Source organism: Amphibalanus amphitrite, unplaced genomic scaffold (genome assembly GCF_019059575.1).
Source record: "Amphibalanus amphitrite isolate SeventyFive unplaced genomic scaffold, NRLGWU_Aamphi_draft 001634F_arrow, whole genome shotgun sequence".
NCBI lineage: Eukaryota > Metazoa > Arthropoda > Thecostraca > Balanomorpha > Balanidae > Amphibalanus > Amphibalanus amphitrite.
The window spans coordinates 114,543-131,483 of NW_024883127.1; the positions used below are offsets into that span (position 1 = coordinate 114,543).

The 16,941-nt window shown below is 46.7% G+C and overlaps 2 protein-coding genes across 2 annotated transcripts; both read left to right on the forward strand.

Annotated features, from left to right (window-relative positions):
- The first annotated feature begins 11,917 nt into the window (after positions 1-11,917).
- On the forward strand, positions 11,918-13,467 carry LOC122374285 (cuticle protein CP14.6-like). Its single transcript, XM_043352931.1, has 3 exons — positions 11,918-12,050; positions 12,381-12,487; positions 12,772-13,467. Exons 1-3 carry the CDS (start codon positions 12,042-12,044, stop codon positions 13,001-13,003), a joined length of 348 nt encoding a protein of 115 aa, XP_043208866.1. The 5' UTR covers positions 11,918-12,041; the 3' UTR covers positions 13,004-13,467.
- A 353-nt stretch (positions 13,468-13,820) lies between these two features.
- Positions 13,821-15,273, forward strand: LOC122374286 (cuticle protein CP14.6-like). Its single transcript, XM_043352932.1, has 3 exons — positions 13,821-13,937; positions 14,329-14,435; positions 14,860-15,273. Exons 1-3 carry the CDS (start codon positions 13,842-13,844, stop codon positions 15,098-15,100), a joined length of 444 nt encoding a protein of 147 aa, XP_043208867.1. The 5' UTR covers positions 13,821-13,841; the 3' UTR covers positions 15,101-15,273.
- Positions 15,274-16,941: the final 1,668 nt, after the last annotated feature.

Consider the following 16,941-nt stretch of genomic DNA (forward strand, 5'->3'; position numbering starts at 1 on the left):
TTAATATGCATACGTGACTAAATTGGTGTTTATATGCTGCAAGAATGCTAGGGTCGGGTCAGCTGAGGCCAAATGGGGTCAAACTACGTTTTTGCTAATAATTTGACTGATAAATAGGCAAGCGCTCCAAAACTGGTGTCACTGTGCTCCTCGTGGTCAGCCGAGTCTAATGATATGCAATATAATGCATTTTGATGAAGTTTTGAACTTAAGAGCTAAATAAATTGATTCACGCGCAGTGGAAGAGGGCGAATATCGCCAACCCCTCCTTTTTTGCAAATAACTCATGCCGTAATCATCAGAGTAACGTCAAATTTTCAGCACCACCTTAGAATTGAATTGCGCATCTTTCTGTGAAAGTAATACATAGGTATACGTAAATCAGGCCGCAACTTTTTAAAAAAGTAACAGGGGTGTAAAGTCAAACACTCCGCAGGACCGGCGCGGCGACCGGCGCCGGCCGTTATTCCCCGCCTGATTGGTAGACTGTGCCGGCGCCGGGCGGTTCTGTCTTTGCATTGCGCTGCTTACCGCTGATAATGATCGATTCGCGTCAAATATTCTGAGATAATTATTCAGAACGAACGTTAAAGGGCTATCGGTTGCGTTTTTCCGCGGAGCTGTAGCTCTAACCTTTCCTGAGTTATGCGCTAGTTTGTCGAAAATTATCCAAGTTTGACGTGGAAAGTGGCGAAAGTTGACCTTTAGTTACTTGACCTTTGGCTTGACCTGAAAAGTGGCGTGGAACTCCAGGACCCCCAGTGCGGCGGTTCACGGGTTAAAGTTCATTTAATTTCAAGTGAAATTCTAAGTTTGCTTTAAATCGTAAAAAAGGTACAGGTACCATTCGATGCGCATTGCCGTGTTGAGTTCACTGGTGCTTTTATATTTGGCCTGTCTTTGCTAGATCAAAAGTTATAAGCGAAAAATTTGGACATGTTTTAGCAAACTTTTTACATTAATACCACCCAAAACCCTCCTAAGTAATGATTAAGAGTCACCGAATTTGCACAGCGTTGAGATTTCCCATGGGCCCACCTACCCTGCAAATTGGGTATTTCCAAGTGTCATAGGAGCCAATCGCCAGGGGGTCGTACCCCCTAGCCCACTGGCCGTCTGCGTTATGAAAAAGGCCCTGGCTGGGCGAGGGTTAAAGCATTGAGATAATTTCATGATATGCATATATTTGCTATAAGAAGAGATTTGGTTAGATTTGTTCCAGTTCGATGCATTGGCCAGAGGCCAGTTTTACCAACAGAAAAATAGCAGCCTGCCGGATTTTTTTTTCCTAAAGACCGCTTCTTATACGGAGCGTACGCGGTAAAGCCCCATCCGCTCATGTGCCAATCGCGTTTACGCTCCGTATGTGAAGCGGTCTTTAGGCAAAAAATTCCGGCAGGCGGCTATTTTTCTGTTGGTAAAACTGACCTCCGATGTCCCGTCGCGAAAACGGCTAATAAGGACGAGTCTGAATCCGCAAATAGCCTCTACCGACTACCATCTATCACAGTGAAGGACCATGGCCTCGAGGCAGTCTTGCATTTTCTTGGTTACATGAACCATTCATTCGTTTGTAAAGACCTGAAGGATATTTAATAATACATTTCGTCAAGTACACTGTAAACTCATTTTGACAAGGGGTTGTCGTACAACGACGAGCGTTTGTCAAAAATACTAATAAAGGTTATGTCGAACGACGAATATCTTGTCATAGTTGGTTGAATCAACAGGGCAAATATTAGTATCAGCCCCAGCACCCAGTCGACCATTCATAAAATTGACGAGGATTATGGAGGCTATTGTGAAAACTACCAGGGTCTTATTCGTAATATGGAACATAGATTTGCTTATGATTTGTAATTTATATCCTTGTCGAAAGAACCAGCTACACCATTGCAACAATACTGATACATACTTATGTAATCTATGTCCTTGTCAAAGGTATCAGCTACACCTTTGCAACACGGACTTAGTTACGCTAGTTAGACGTGTTAGTAGTAACATATACAAAGCTGTTACTTGTTATATAGGTGGCGCCAAAAACGTTTCCGGCCGTTTCATTTTGAAAGTTTCAGTTGCGCGCCAACCGCCGTGCAGTGATGTGGCCTCCTGCGCACTTCCGTGAAAATGGTAGGTGATAACAGTGTTCGGTCGTTTTTGTCATTTTTTAATGAAATGTATGTCTTTCAACTGATAGTAATGCAGATTGAATCAGAGAAATTTGCTAAATAAGTGCGTGATGTATGGAAGCAAGCACAATGTGTTCTGCTCCAGGCCATATTGTTCTGCATATGCTATAATATAGCGATGCTTTCTTTCAGGCTTTCATCAGGAGCGAAAGCTCCAGCTTGCAAGCAAGGGTCGCTACACTGAAGACAGCAAACTGCAGAAACTCAAGAATTCTAAAAATGAAAAAGCACCTGAATTCCAAGGGGCTAATGAATTTGAATGCCCCTTAGATTTGAATGGGTACAGTGTACTCGGTAAGTGATGACGCTCATTGCTTTTTCGCATGCGTTATTGCCCTTGCCCCTTGCACTGTAAACCAAATCTACAAGTTGGCTCCTTGTTACAAGTTTGGTTCCAATTCGCATAGGCGTCACCTTGTCGATACCTTGTCGATTCACCAACCCCAGGCTTGTTGGCCAACAAACTAACAGTTTGTCTACAAGTTTGGTTCCAATTCGCATAGGCGTCACCTTGTCGATACCTTGTCGATTCACCAACCCCAGGCTTGTTAGCCAACAAACTAACAGTTTGTCTACAAGTTTGGTTCCAATTCGCATAGGCGTCACCTTGTTGAGTACTAGTCTGGGCCTTGTGGACCTACCAACTTCTGGATAGACATAGTCGTTTCCTTGTCGGTTCACCAACCCCTGGTTTGTTGATGAGCTAGCCTTTGACTGGGCATTGCAAGCTTACAAATTGTCAACAAGTAAGTGTACTAACGCTCTGTTCGAACTTGTTCTTCCTTACAATCGCTTTGTTTGCGTTGATAACCTTAAGAACTTACGATTCGCGTTCGTTTTCAATTGCCACGATACTGATTCAGGAAATATTTTCTACACGAACAGGTTATTTTTTGGCTGGAAGTGGTGCACAAAACCATGACTGGCATCAGTTATTGCTCAAAGGCTTGCGCTGACAAGAAACGAAATACTGATGGGTTATATAATCAATGAATGCATACACCACATCCATTCGGAAGTTTCTGGAATCATTAGTATTTATTACAGTCATGTAATTAATACTATTGACTGGAGACAATTCCGAGTGCATATTTTCGAATGGATGTGGTAAATGCATGAGGTAGGTTTACCCAGTAGGTATACCTATCGTGCACCGTCAGCATATAAGTCTTTGAAGCAAGAACTGCTGCGTTTGTGGAAGAACATGGTTTTGTGCACCGCATCAAGCCAGAAGTATAACATGCCCGTATGACGAATATTTCCTGAACATTAAGCATAACAATCATGCAGTTGCACGATCACGTAGATAATTCGAATAAATCATGATCGCCAACCAGATTAGCTTTTACAGCCCATATATGTCCATCAGTTAAGTTAAAAATACAAAGAGTTGAATTAAAGGCAAATAAATGTATTTATATATAAAAAAACACCGACCGCAAAACATCTGCTCACATGTGCATGCACAGGTCTGGCCCACTTACATTGCGCGCGCAGGGGAAGGGAGGCGTCTCGACCGCGGGTATAGGCACGATTAGTGCGTCACGCAGGCCAGAGGGGGCCTCACTCACAGCACGAGCACCACAGTTCACAGATTTCACTTTTTACTGCACAAATGCTGGAACAGCCCTCGTCGCTGTTCCAGGCTGCACGGCGGCCGCGCGACAACAGCTGGTTTGAAACCGCCGCGCCGGGGCCCGCTAACGGCGAGCGGCGACCGCTGATTGGTCCGCCAAGTCTGACGTCAGACGCAGCTGACCATGTGTATGCTGACCAGCTGACCAGTACAAGTTAAGCGCCGGTTAAATAACCATGCGGCAACAAGTTTCAAAAACTGGTTAAGAAACAAACGTTGAAACAAATGTAGAGTTGGTCTGGATACTGAGAAGTTGGTGTGCATAGTAACTATTGACTCGTAGTTGTCACCTGACAAGCAATGCACCAGACAACGGCTTGTTTAAAAAGTATCAGTTGGTAAACATACCAAGAGATGATTGGTTATATTACACAAGACTTGTCAATTTGGTTTACAGTGTGGGTCATGAGTGTTATCAACATTGTGTGTGTAATGTGTATGTACCATTTTAAATACATGACCTACTTTCAGTAATGCTGTTTTGCTGTAATATTGAGACTGCAGAGCGGCGACCTGCGATTTGTGGAGAAAACTGACGAATACAAGGGAGGTCTTTGTAAAACGTTACAAACCTGAGACTAGTAGATTGCTTACAAGTACAGGTTTGCTGCACGTAGACATTACTATGCTAACTAAGATTTGCATTGATTTGACTTAACAAGTACACGGCTCAGCCCTGTTAAATGCAAACATGCGCAGGTCTTTACCTGGTAGCCGCATGATTATAACTAGGAAAACAGTCGTTCACACAACAATGACAAAGCAAACTTTGGTAGCTAGTCTAACGAACTACATGTGAGTGGGTTGTAAGAAAAACTACCATGACAAACAATAGGGTCGTTCGATGACATGGCAAAGGGTGCGGGGATTTGCGCTAAATAATTTTCCTTGTAAAAGTAACAAACGTTTGTTGAAATGAGTTTACAGTGTAATCACGACAGTCCTTCGATTGATTCCATTAAATACGTAAAAGTAGCAATGTCCTTGATCACTTTAAACAGTTATCTTAACATCGATCTTGGACGACATTATACATAATGGACAATGCTGGACTACTCAAGATGTGCTCCGCCATTTCTAGTCATTCCCCTTTCATGTTGTTGTGCCTCTTGCCTTCTCATTAGAAACATGAAGCTAGAGATATCTACAAAAATGCTGGTTTGTGCGATTGATCAACGTTTAGCTTGTGGTCAAAATGATTGATTTTTGTTTGGTGCTCCTCTTGCATGCGTAGCTTACTTACGAAGCTGGTTGGTCAGGGGTAAAGAACGGCCAGATTATAGTGAATAGTATTGTAAATGGGAACTGACAAATGGCTGCTCACTTCTAGGAGTCGTATCGGTGACCCAACGACGGATTTCAAACATGAGCGTGATTGGTCAATTATTCCAAAGATAAAGGGCCTTATGGCTAATGCCCATTGTATGCAACATAGCTCCTGCTCTGAGATTGTGGAACCACAATGTTGATCCATGTGACTGCTGACTATTCATATGAACGATGAACAATAGCATACCAAATTTCAACATACTTGGCTAACCATGCCGAGGAGACTGTGCGCAGAATAATTCCACAATTTGGCTTAGGATAGACGTGGATTTACGAAATAGCGAGCTTAGTGACCATGAACCTTACGAGCTTGTCTCGTGAATCCCAATCATACACAATGTCTTTTGTTGGGTTTATGTATTGGACAATGTCGTACACGAACAAAACACGATGGGCTCCCACATATTCATACGCAAGGACAAACATTTAAAACGAACGTAACATCAATGACTGAGACGACAACGCTAACTGATAGTTGAGTTCACAGCTCGTTCACCGCAATAAAACACTTATTTGAACTACTGATGGTCGTCAATGCTGCCAATGTGCTCCCGAGTGTGGCTGAAGTCGGGAAGGTGATCCCCAACCGGGTGGAAGCCGTTCTCGTCGGCCGTCCAATTCACAGTGTAGGTGACGCCCTCCCATTCGTACGAGTAGGAGCCGCTCCTCACGTAGTTGCCGGCCTCGGGGACGTTGCCGGGGTAGGAGATGCCGTCCTCCTTGGCACTGATGCCGTTGGTTGTCTGGTATCTGAAGGTAAATACAAGTTGTTAGTTTTAGATTATCTCACGTCTAGGCTTTATGCCGCGAGTCATGTGTATTGATTGGAAACAAGCAAAGACCCAGAAACCTATTAACAACTGTTTCCTTGTGTTGAGATGCAAATCAATCAACGGCTTCTTTTATTTTATGTGAAACTGTATGACCGATGGCATTGGTGTGACTGTTGAACACATTGTCCAACAGGTGTGAAATGTCTGCAATAATGTAACCAGTTACTCACTGGGCCTCGTAGGCGCCATCCTCCTCGATGCCGTACTGGTAGTTGACGATCCGGGCACTCTGATCGGCCGTAGCCAGAGCCACCAGGCAGAGGAGGACGAACTGGAAACAGGCACAAAGTCGCTCAGGCTACCGGCGGACAATTATGTGCAGAAATTCACAAACACTCGTATAATGTAACTCATGGACATCTCGTCGTTATAGGGTAGCTCAACCAACCGAGGAAATGACTTCACTTCCCATGTCTCGAAAATTCAAATAGGCAATCAGGTAGGGTTTGGTAAAGCTTAAATAGCACATGCAGCGTTCTGAGATCCCGCCAGCAGCGTCGCTGGCCACTCTGTAATGGGACGCCGGCACGCTGTCTCGATAATACTGCACACTCCTCGCACTCTGTGCACACCCAGACACTCGCTGCTCCGCTTTACTCACGGTCTTCATTGTGGGAGGTGAAGTGATCAACTGATGTCGGTGACCGACACCCGCCGGTTTTTATACCGGCATGAGCACCAAATGCCTTATTAGGTGACGCACATAATCCAGCCTCGGATGGGTTAAAGGGCAGGTCTACTGACTTCGACATCATTCAACTATGCAATAATTAATCTGATACTAGGCCGAGATCTATGCGATGGAGATATGCTGCATGGTGCAATTTTCACGTTTGCGCAAAGTGTTGTACTTGCCAAGTGGCTTGGCGTCCAATCATATCTAAAAGGTCAACAGACCATCGCTAATATCAAGTGATGGATGAGTCGACTGACATGTCGACATGCATGTATCACTGTATCAGCTCACAGCCGGCTGTCCGGCGACACCCGAAACAGGATGTTCACCTGAGCTGGTGTGACGTACAATCCTGCCAGAGTGCAGAGTGCGTGCAGATGAGTCAGCTGTGCGTGTGTGATCTCGGTGTGTGCACTTGTGCTCATAGCTGGCGGATACGAGCTCGTAATCTGCTCTTCAGGTGGTCTCTCAGACTTTCTCTCACCTCTCTACACATCTCTTTATCTCCTGTTTTCTCTCATTCTCTCTCTCTCTCTCTCTCTCTCTCTCTCTCTCTCTCTCTCTCTCTCTCTCTCTCTCTCTCTCTCTCTCTCTCTCTCTCTCTCTCTCTCTCTCTCTCTCTCTCTCTCTCTCTCTCTCATTTTTTATATTTCCCTCTCCCTCACTCTACCTTTCTGCCACTTTCCTTTGTTTTTCGTCATATGGGCTAAAAATCACGATGTTCGCTGTATGTATTCACTACACTCGTTACCTATGTCCTCTTATAAAATATTGTGAATGAAGTCATGATAACAAAAAAAAAAACTTTTTAGTTTCATGAACGAATTATTAGCAAAGGTTTCGTGGACATTTTCGTAGCCCAGATCAACAGTAAGATCAGTGGCGTATCCAGGATCTTGGAAAGGGGGAGGCCAAACCTGCTCGAGGGGGCCCCATCCTTACCTTAGGGGCCCCAGTAGTATAGCGTGCTTAACTCACGCCCAGGTGCGGTTCTTTGCCACTTTTGCCATGTGAGGGAGCCTTTTTAGGCACACTCGGCAATAAAAAAAAAAAAATGTTGAAACGTGAAAAAGGCATCGATATCGATAGCTCTGTAGCGTACAATTTATTTCAGCAGTAGGCATTTTTTTTTTTTTGCTTTGGTCGTCGCTAGAGTCACTAAAGATCATCAAAAGCAAAATGTCTTTCCCAATTTTTTTTTTTAAAGATTGTAACATTTTTCGAAGGGCAGATGTCAGTCTCTTAGTGTCTTGCGCTGGTTGAGGGCTGGTACCCTTAACTTTAGAAGGGCCCGACTCGGTTTGAGCTCTGATCTAGACTCTGATGGCTCTATGTCGCCCACATTGGCCCCACTCCGACCTCTGAAGGCTCATTCTGGCCTCTGAAAGCCCCACACCGGCAACAGAGTGAACCACGCTGGCCTCCAGGCCCCATAATGGCCTCAGGAGACCCATGCTATGGCTGACCTCACAGGGCCCCCCGCTGGCTCTTGGGAGCCTTTGAGTCAGGCTCTGATGTCCCTATGCCGCTCTCGAACCCACGCCGGTCTCTAGAAGCCCACGATGTCCCCTGAGGGTCCCACGCATGCCTTTAAGGGCCACCCCTACCTTAGGGCCTCAGGGGTCCCAAACATGCATAAGGTCTGAAGAGTGGCTGCCGAGGCCCTCGAGGTGGTCTCTAATGGCCCGACGCCAGCCTATGAAGGCCCGCGCTGGCTTCTGAGGGCCAAGCACCAGCCTCTCAAGTCTGGAGTCAGATGACAGATGGCCCCACGCTGGCTTCAGAGGGTTCACGCTGGTCACAGAGGGCCCCACACTTGCCTAAAAGGGCTCCACATTGTCTTCAGAGGACCCCAAGCTGGTCTCCGTGGTCAATGGACCTCAATCTGACATAAGAAGGTCCCATGTCTCTGGGCTTAAAAGACCCAATGCTGGACATCGACGGCCCCACGCTGGACATAGAGGGTCCTACACTGGCCTTAGAAGGCCCCACAATGGCCTTAGAGGGTCCCACGCTGGCCTTAGAGGGCTGAGCGCTGGCTCCTTAGGGCTCTACGCCAGCGTCAAAGGGTCCCACGCTCAAATCTAAGCTTTTTTATGGCCGCCAAAGCGACCTCTGAGGGCTCCACGCTAGCTGGGGGCTCAGCCTTGGCCTCTAAGGGCCCTACGCTGGCCTATGAGGGCCATCAAATGGCATTTTAAGATAGTTTGACGCAGTTTGACCCTGAAAGTTACTGGTGGCCCTTCATAGGCCGGCAAGGGACCCTCAGAGGCCGGGAGGCCCTCAGAGTCGCTGGTAAGTGGTCGTCAGATGCGCTGGCCTAGGGCCCTCGGAGGCGCCAAAGGCGCCTCAGAGCCACCGAAGTAGGCCCTTAAGAGGCACTGGTGTGGGACCCTTAGAGGTGGCAGTGAAGGCCTTCAGAAACTGGTGTGGACCGTGGGGCCATAACAAACGGGTATGGGGTCCTTACAGCTGATCCCTGATTGGCCGGCAACGGCCCTCAGAGGCCGGCAAGGTCCCTCAGAACCCGGTGTGGGGCCCTTCTGGAGATAAGTGTGACTACACAAGAGACCATGGGGTGTTCTCACAAGCCCTGTTCGTTAATGGTCAAATGGTTGCTTAATTCGAATTCAGCTCCAAAAACTAGCCTAGAAAGTAGAAACATATAAAACTCGAAAATGTGAACCGAGGTCATCAAAGGTAAATGATCTGACCTGACCTTCCGGTGATCTTGACACCCACCCTAATGCATGGGAGCTACATCATATCCCATGTTTGAACGTTTGAAACCACGAAAAGACTGCAAACGCGCGGCTAATGCGAGGCGACATACGCCGAATCGCGACCTCGGCCAAACATGGTGCCATGGTGCTAGGCCGCCGGTGCATCTGAAAGAACTGTGGTGCCCCTGACAAGCCTGAAGTTCCAACGACAGGCCCGTGGTGCCCCTGACAGGCCCATGATGCCTTTGCGAGGCCGGTGGTGTCCACGTGAGGCCGGTGGTGCCCCTGGGCCCTGACAGGACTGTGGTGCTCCTGACAAGCCTGGAGTGTCCCCGACAGGCACGTGGTGCCACTAACAGGCCCAAGGTGTCCCAGTCCCTGCGAGGCCGGTGGTGTCCCTGCCAGGCATGTGGTGTCCATACTAGGCCTCTGGTGCCCCTGACAGGTCCGTGGCGCCCTTGCTAGGCCTATGGTGCCTCTGGCAGGCCTATGGTGCCCCTGGCGGGCCTGTGGTGGTACCCCTGACAGGCCCAAGGTGGTGCCCCTGCGAGGCCGGTGGGGCCCCTGGCAGGTCTGTGGTGCCCCTGGCAGACCTATGGTGCTCTTGCTAGGTTGATGGTGCTCCCAACAGGCCTGTGGTGCCCCTGACAGGCCGGTGGTGCCCCTGGCAGGCCTGTGGTGTCCCCGGGCCCCAAGAGGGTGGGGGGTCATGACCCATATGACCCACCCTTAGATACACCACTGGTCATTACTTACAGACTGACTCATTTGACATCCATTGCAAAACAAGTCACAGTAGTTACGTAGTATGTTTGTCACCCTGTTCCTTTATGCCCATTTTTATAGTGGGCAAATCTCGACGACTAGGGGGGCAATTCTTTTGAGTGCGGGGGCATTTGCCCCCCCAGTTAACATGTTAAAATAGGCCCTGTTAACGAAGTAGTTTTGGTGCCTTCGTAACATGTTACGAAGCTGTCAGAGGCGGTTGCCACCTACTACGAATACCCGGCAAAACCCTTACTGGTTGACCTGACCTGACCTGACCTGGCCTAAATGCATGAAGACATCATCTATGATCATAACTAACATGATATTCGTGATCAGCACCCCGAAAAACCATAGCAGCCACTCTTTACGACGCTCTAACAGGTCCCGATTTTCCCGACTTTTGGGTCAATGACCTGACCTGGAAGGTCAACCGATGACCTAGGACCTTAAAATTGGGTATAATCGGCTTCCTTTTATCACGGGCAACACGGTCGTTTTTTCCGCGAAGCTCTAGCTCGATCAGGGGCGAAACGGCAAGGGGGAGGGTCCAACGGACCCCCCCCCCCCCTATACGCTCGCTACTGGAAACACCAATACGGGCGAGGGTTAATGGATTATTAAAGACAATTTTCCAGGTTGCCCCCCCAGTCAAATTCCCTTAAAATAGGCTCTGTGATCAGGGGCCTCTCAGGTGACCAGGGGCCTTTCAATTGACCAGGGGCCCACCAGGTGACCAGGGGACCTTCTGATAACCGGGGGACGGTTATACCAGGGGCTCCACGGGTGCCTAAATGCCTTCATGTGACTGCAGGGGCCCTTCATATAACCAGGTAATCCCCGGGTAAACATGGCCCCTTGGGCGACCAGGGTTTCTTCAGGACACTGGCCAGGGGCCATCCAAGGGATCAGAGACCCCTCAGGTAGCTGGGGGTCCCTTAGATAACCAGGGGCCCCTCAGGTAACCAGGGGCCCCTCAGATAACCAGGGGTCTCAGGTAATTACGGGCCCCTTAGGTAATCAGGGGGCCCTCAGATAACCAGGGGCCCCTTAAGTAACGCAGGGGCCCCTCAGATAGCCAGGGCCCCTCAGGTAATCAGGACTCCTTCAGATAACCACGGGCCCCTCAGTTAACCAGGGCCCCCTCAGATAACCAGGGGCCCCTCAGACAACCAGGGGCCTGTCAGATAACCAGGGGCCCCTTAGGTAGCCAAGGGCCCTTCAGATAACCAGGGGCCCCTCAAGTGACCAGGGGCCCCTCGGGGCCCCCGTGGCCCCCCTTGGGTACGTCACTGCACTCAAGTGACCCTAAGGGCCCACTTGCATGTTTGATGCCAAAGGGGGAGGCCATGGCCTCTTGGCCTCCCCCCTGGATACGCCACTGAGTAAGATGTGTTTCTACCTTTGTTTGACCCAATATTTTTTATTTGCATTGTTGTCTCAGATTACGATCGCATATCGCGTAACATTGTTATCGTGACAAACCATCTAAATGGTTCAAGGTCTGTATTGCATCATCATACTCTTTCTCATTTCCTTCAAGTCGTTTAACATGTACCACATCCCGGAGGAGACTGCTAGATACTCACGACCTGCATGAAAAGACAAACCGACCGCTGCAATCAGAGCGGGCAGGTCATGAATAAAACAGGGCCACCGTCCCGACCTTGTCATCGATTATTCCCCTTGCATGGCGCTAAACTGTGGTATTTCTTTCTCGGGCAGATGCGAATCACGATATGGGGGGAGGAGGGGGCAGATGTCCACGGCCATCCGTCGATTGACAGCCGATAGATGCGACCTAATGTGACGTGCATACGACACGAAGCACGTGTATAAAAGAAGCTGAGCGCGCTCCAGAACCGTCAGTGAGTCAGCACGAACGACCAGATGAAGCTCGTGAGTAGCCGACAGACGTGGACGAGGACAGCGTGGGCCATTGCTGGGATCTCCTTTCGCTGAATTGCACTAACTTAATTTATGTGAAGTGGAAAGAAGTACTACTAAGTGGCAAACTCTAATGTTCGTAGTTTTGGAAAATTCCGTAATGCAGAAGCAGATGATATACACGTGAAATATGTTCTTCTTACTTTCGGAGACTCTTCCATACTCATTGGACATGTGTATCGATGTGGTATACAGCCATGGAAAAGGATTTGGGCATTTTGTGCGAAATTTTATTCATGTTTTGTGGATGGCATCGATAACTTCGTCTTACGTCTCGGGCAGATTTTGTGTCTGTTCCTGGTGGCTTTGGCCACTGGCCTTCCTGAAAAGAACGCCCGGATCGTCAACTACCAGTACGGCATTGAAGAGGATGGCGCCTACACAGCCGAGTGAGTGTGACACAACAGAGGACCACGTAGCCGGGAAGTGGATTCATTGAACAGGCGAAAATAAGACGATCAAAAGATGAGTATTAATTGCGAACTAGCTGTGCCGGTCTAGTAAACAGTTAAATAGACCAGTGGAACTCATCAAGTTATTCTGTCAAGTAATGTAGGTATATTGCACAGCAATGGCAAAACTTGCATCATTAGTGGTATGTGGGATGGATAACAATGAGAAGACAAGCGATAGATGACTGGTTTCGGTAATCACTGCGTTGATCTCCTTGCAGGTACGAGACCAGCAATGGCATCAGAGCCCAGGAGGACGGCATCTCCTACCCCGGAAACGATCCCGAGTCTGGCAACTACGTGAGGAGCGGCTCGTACTCGTACGAATGGGAGGGCGTCACCTACACGGTCACCTGGACGGCCGACGAGAACGGCTTCCACCCAGAGGGTGACCACCTGCCTGACTTCAGTCATGTCTCGGAGCATATCGGAAACATAGACGATGCTAAATGAACAGAGATCCGCGATACGGTCTTGATATTCCCGTGATAAGTTTGTGTCCCTCTCAGTCATTACGCTGTGGTAGGTATATTATCATTAAACAATATTTTATATAACATGTCACCTCACTGGTAAATACTCATACACGCGCTTTTCACTTTGATCTATGTCGCCGTAAAGGGGAAACAAATGGTGCTTAAAGACGTAATTAAGAGACACCAGTGATTTTTTAAAGAATGTGTGCTTTCATCAGCTACTCTTCTACATTTTATGTTTGTGAAATGTGCAACGTCCGTCCGTTGTCTTTATGTTTGCTTGAAGCTCCTTTTTGTCCCTATACATGTCCTTGTGCAGCCTACGAAACTTCTGTGGCATCCCAACCCCCAGGATAGTATGTATATGCAATGTCCATTTTGTATTTTCCTCTCATGTGGAATCGTGTCCCCTAGCTGTCAATACAAATAACTAAGCTTCAATCTTTTCTCTTAAAAATCGTAGAATTAGAAAATTGCGTCATTACACAGCAGTGTGCAAGGAATCAGTTCGGAACTCGGGAGGGTCCGGGTTCGATTCCCGATGCCGCCCGTCCTTCGGGCTGAGGTCCCCTGCTGCGCCTCTTGGAGTGAGGTAGGCTCTCGCGATTGTCCCATATTTAACAAGTAAAGAACTCTCTTGTATTTGAACTTCTTGCATGTTCATGACGAATCCACGGTGATGCAAGGGAACATGGTTCACGTTGTCCTAAGGTGACCTTGAGATACACAACGGTTCCTGGACGATTTGCATTTAAATGATCATGTTAATTGTTAGTACCCTTGCACGGCCATAAAGCTAGATAGTCAATGTCTGAATGTCTTCCCCCGCGCGTCTATATAAGTCAGTTCCACCTCGCATTATTCAGAGTACCAGGGAACCATCGAACTACCAGCACCTCCTGATGAAGACTGTGAGTATGCAGGAGATTAATTGATGGGGAAAGCTCACACAGATAGTGTGCAATGTGCATGCATTAATACGAATTAAGATTTGTAGCGTAGCTATTTTATAAAACGCAGATGTTTACGATATATTGGCGACACCGTCTTGTTTTTTTACAGGGGGAAATTTAACCGTGCTAACCGCGAGCACTTACATTTATCTCCATTCTCCATGTCAGTTCATAATCATTCTAATTTCTAACCATCGTTTGTTAATAAATGCTGATGCTCTCCACTAGGAACCATGGTATAACTTAAAAACTCATGATAAAATAATGACACTTATGGTAAACTAATGACACATTTGAATCGTGGAAATAATGTAGTGAATTAATGGTATTTTGTCTGGATAATTTTCAGATTCTACTCCTCATTGTTGTGGCCTTTGCCGCTGCAAGACCGAGCAAAGATGCACGAATCGCTAACTTTGTCTTCGGCATAGGAGAAGACGGAGGCTATTCAGCAAAGTGAGATCTTGAATAATTTAACACTTCCTAAAGAATTTTTAGAAAAAAAAAGACATGAAAAGATTAAAAGAATCCCTTAGCCAGGATGGTCTAAACCGTCTTATTATTCTTTTTTCGAATTTACTTATACTTTCTTCTCTAGTTCCGGCATTTTATTTTTTATGCTTTACATTTTCAGGTTAAGGCTGTAATACACATTCAAATAAATGACGTATTTTGCATGCATAATTGTTTGTCGTATCTTTCATTCCCCTATCAGTTGCATTTTCATATGATGGATTGCTTCTTTTGCTGACGAAATCGAAATTGCCCTATGCATTTGACGGCAGTGACCTGTTTTCGAGAACTCCTAAAGTATTTACGTCGCATGTGCTGCTAGGATTTCCAATGTAAGGTATACTTTGAACGGATCCTGACCCCGCAGCTATAAGACTACGAACGGAATTACATCAGAAGAAGAAGGAATCTCCTACCCTGGCAACTTACCAGAATCTGGCAACTACGTGAGGAGCGGCTCCTACTCGTACGAATGGGAGGGCGTCACCTACACGGTCACCTGGACGGCCGACGAGAACGGCTTCCACCCGGAGGGTGACCACCTGCCGGACTTCAGCCACACCGAGGAGCATATCGGGGCGATTGAAGATGAAACTACATTCGTGTGATTGTAACGCCTAGCCGAGCTGATACTTAGCGACAAGGGAAGCTGCAAGTGACAATTAGTCATATTCAATGGAAATGGTTTGAGCTGTATGCTTCTTAGTCTAATTTGTCGTCCGTGTCTACTAAAATGATAACACGTTGTAGTGAATGGAAAAATAAATGGCTTCTCTTCGTTGCACCTGTTTCACCATTAAAGTGAACAGCGGATAGGTGGTTTAGTTGCTGTTGTGACGATGAGTTGTTCTTACACGGGTGATTCAAAGAGCTCCACTCATAAGTGCTAAGATTGGGCTTAGGTGCCCCCGCCACATCTCTTTTACAATGTACATTGGGCAACCACCTGGAACGAGGCAACTAGGAAATAATGTCATGATTGACTCATCACTGGGCACAAAACAATATCTACACAATATGTAAGCGTTGAAAGCCGTAACTTCACCCGGTCAGTGCGAACGTTTTTTGGTCACACTCTGTTTTGCGCGTGGAATGAAGAGCCACAATACTTGTTATACCTTATCATGCATCAATTTTCATCGTTAATTTTTTTGACTCCATACCACCTGAGGTCATGCCAGGAGGTCAGTCAAGCTAAGGAACCATATCCCTAAAAAATGTGATCCTGTCATTCCTATAGTTTGTTTTCTAAAATTTTACAGCTCAATATTGTATCAAGGCATCAATACCAACAAATTGTATGTCTCGAATTTGGTATATCTATCATCTGTTATGACCTGCCTCGTGCTTTGAATAAACACGTGTCATTTACAAAAGCTGAATATTATACTCATCTGCAACGCACAGGTGCAGCTGATGGCAAGCGGTCATTCAAAAGGTCATGCTAGGTCATAAAAAAGTTATCAGCAGTTTTCCGACGATAACTTTTGATGGGGACATAGTAGAACGATGAAATCACTTGGAATGTATTCAGGTCATCAATACGGATCGATTGATATGCGACAGGACCTTTTCCGGTCAGGGTATGACCTTGAACTGAGGTTAACTTTTCAAGTACCTATAGTTAGGGGAGTGTGGGGCAAAGCGACCACCCATCGTTTTAGCCCTTCATAGTTGGCGTCAGTTCCAATTTATGGTTTCCAATTATGATTATCCTTCTCTTCACGGTCGTTCGAATGAGCCAGACCGGGGTTTCAGGCCCATCACCATTATTCTGTGAAACACGGAAAAGCATTTCTTGCCAGGTTACCGCAACTATGTTTACAATTTTTAAATGTTATGTTATTCCATAACCGTTTGGAATTTTTATAAGCGTTCTTTTCCATGCATTGCATGGTTATCGTACATGTATTTTACCAATTTTAATGTTTTTTACCCCACTAATAGCTAAGCTGGAATATTTTTGTCTCGGACGGTATGCGCGGGGCAAAGTGGCCGGGGCAAAGTGGCCACCCCCCAATTGGCCATAAGTTGTTTCCGTCTGGATAAAAAACACTATCTATATTCAAATGTGTCGTCATGCATTCATCTTGGCCACTTTTCAGTTGCATGAGTTACCAAATAATGTAATTAAATATTTTTTCATGAAAATCCTTTCTTTGTTTACCTACAGGTGGAATATGATAAAGTAAACATCCATCTCACCATCAAATACCCTTGTCGTGCACGAGGCAACTATTTTGTTTCTCATATCGGGACTTGAGAAGACGCCGGTGGCCGCTTTGCCCCAGGGTATGGGGCAAAGTGGCCAATAGGCATAGGTTTAAAGTTTTGTCAATATCTTTAATATGTGAACGCCTTTGGAAATAAAACGCAGTTGAAATAAAAGGCAACTTAATAGGGATCACATTGGTATAGAAAGAATCTTTCCAAGTTTAAAGATCAAGCG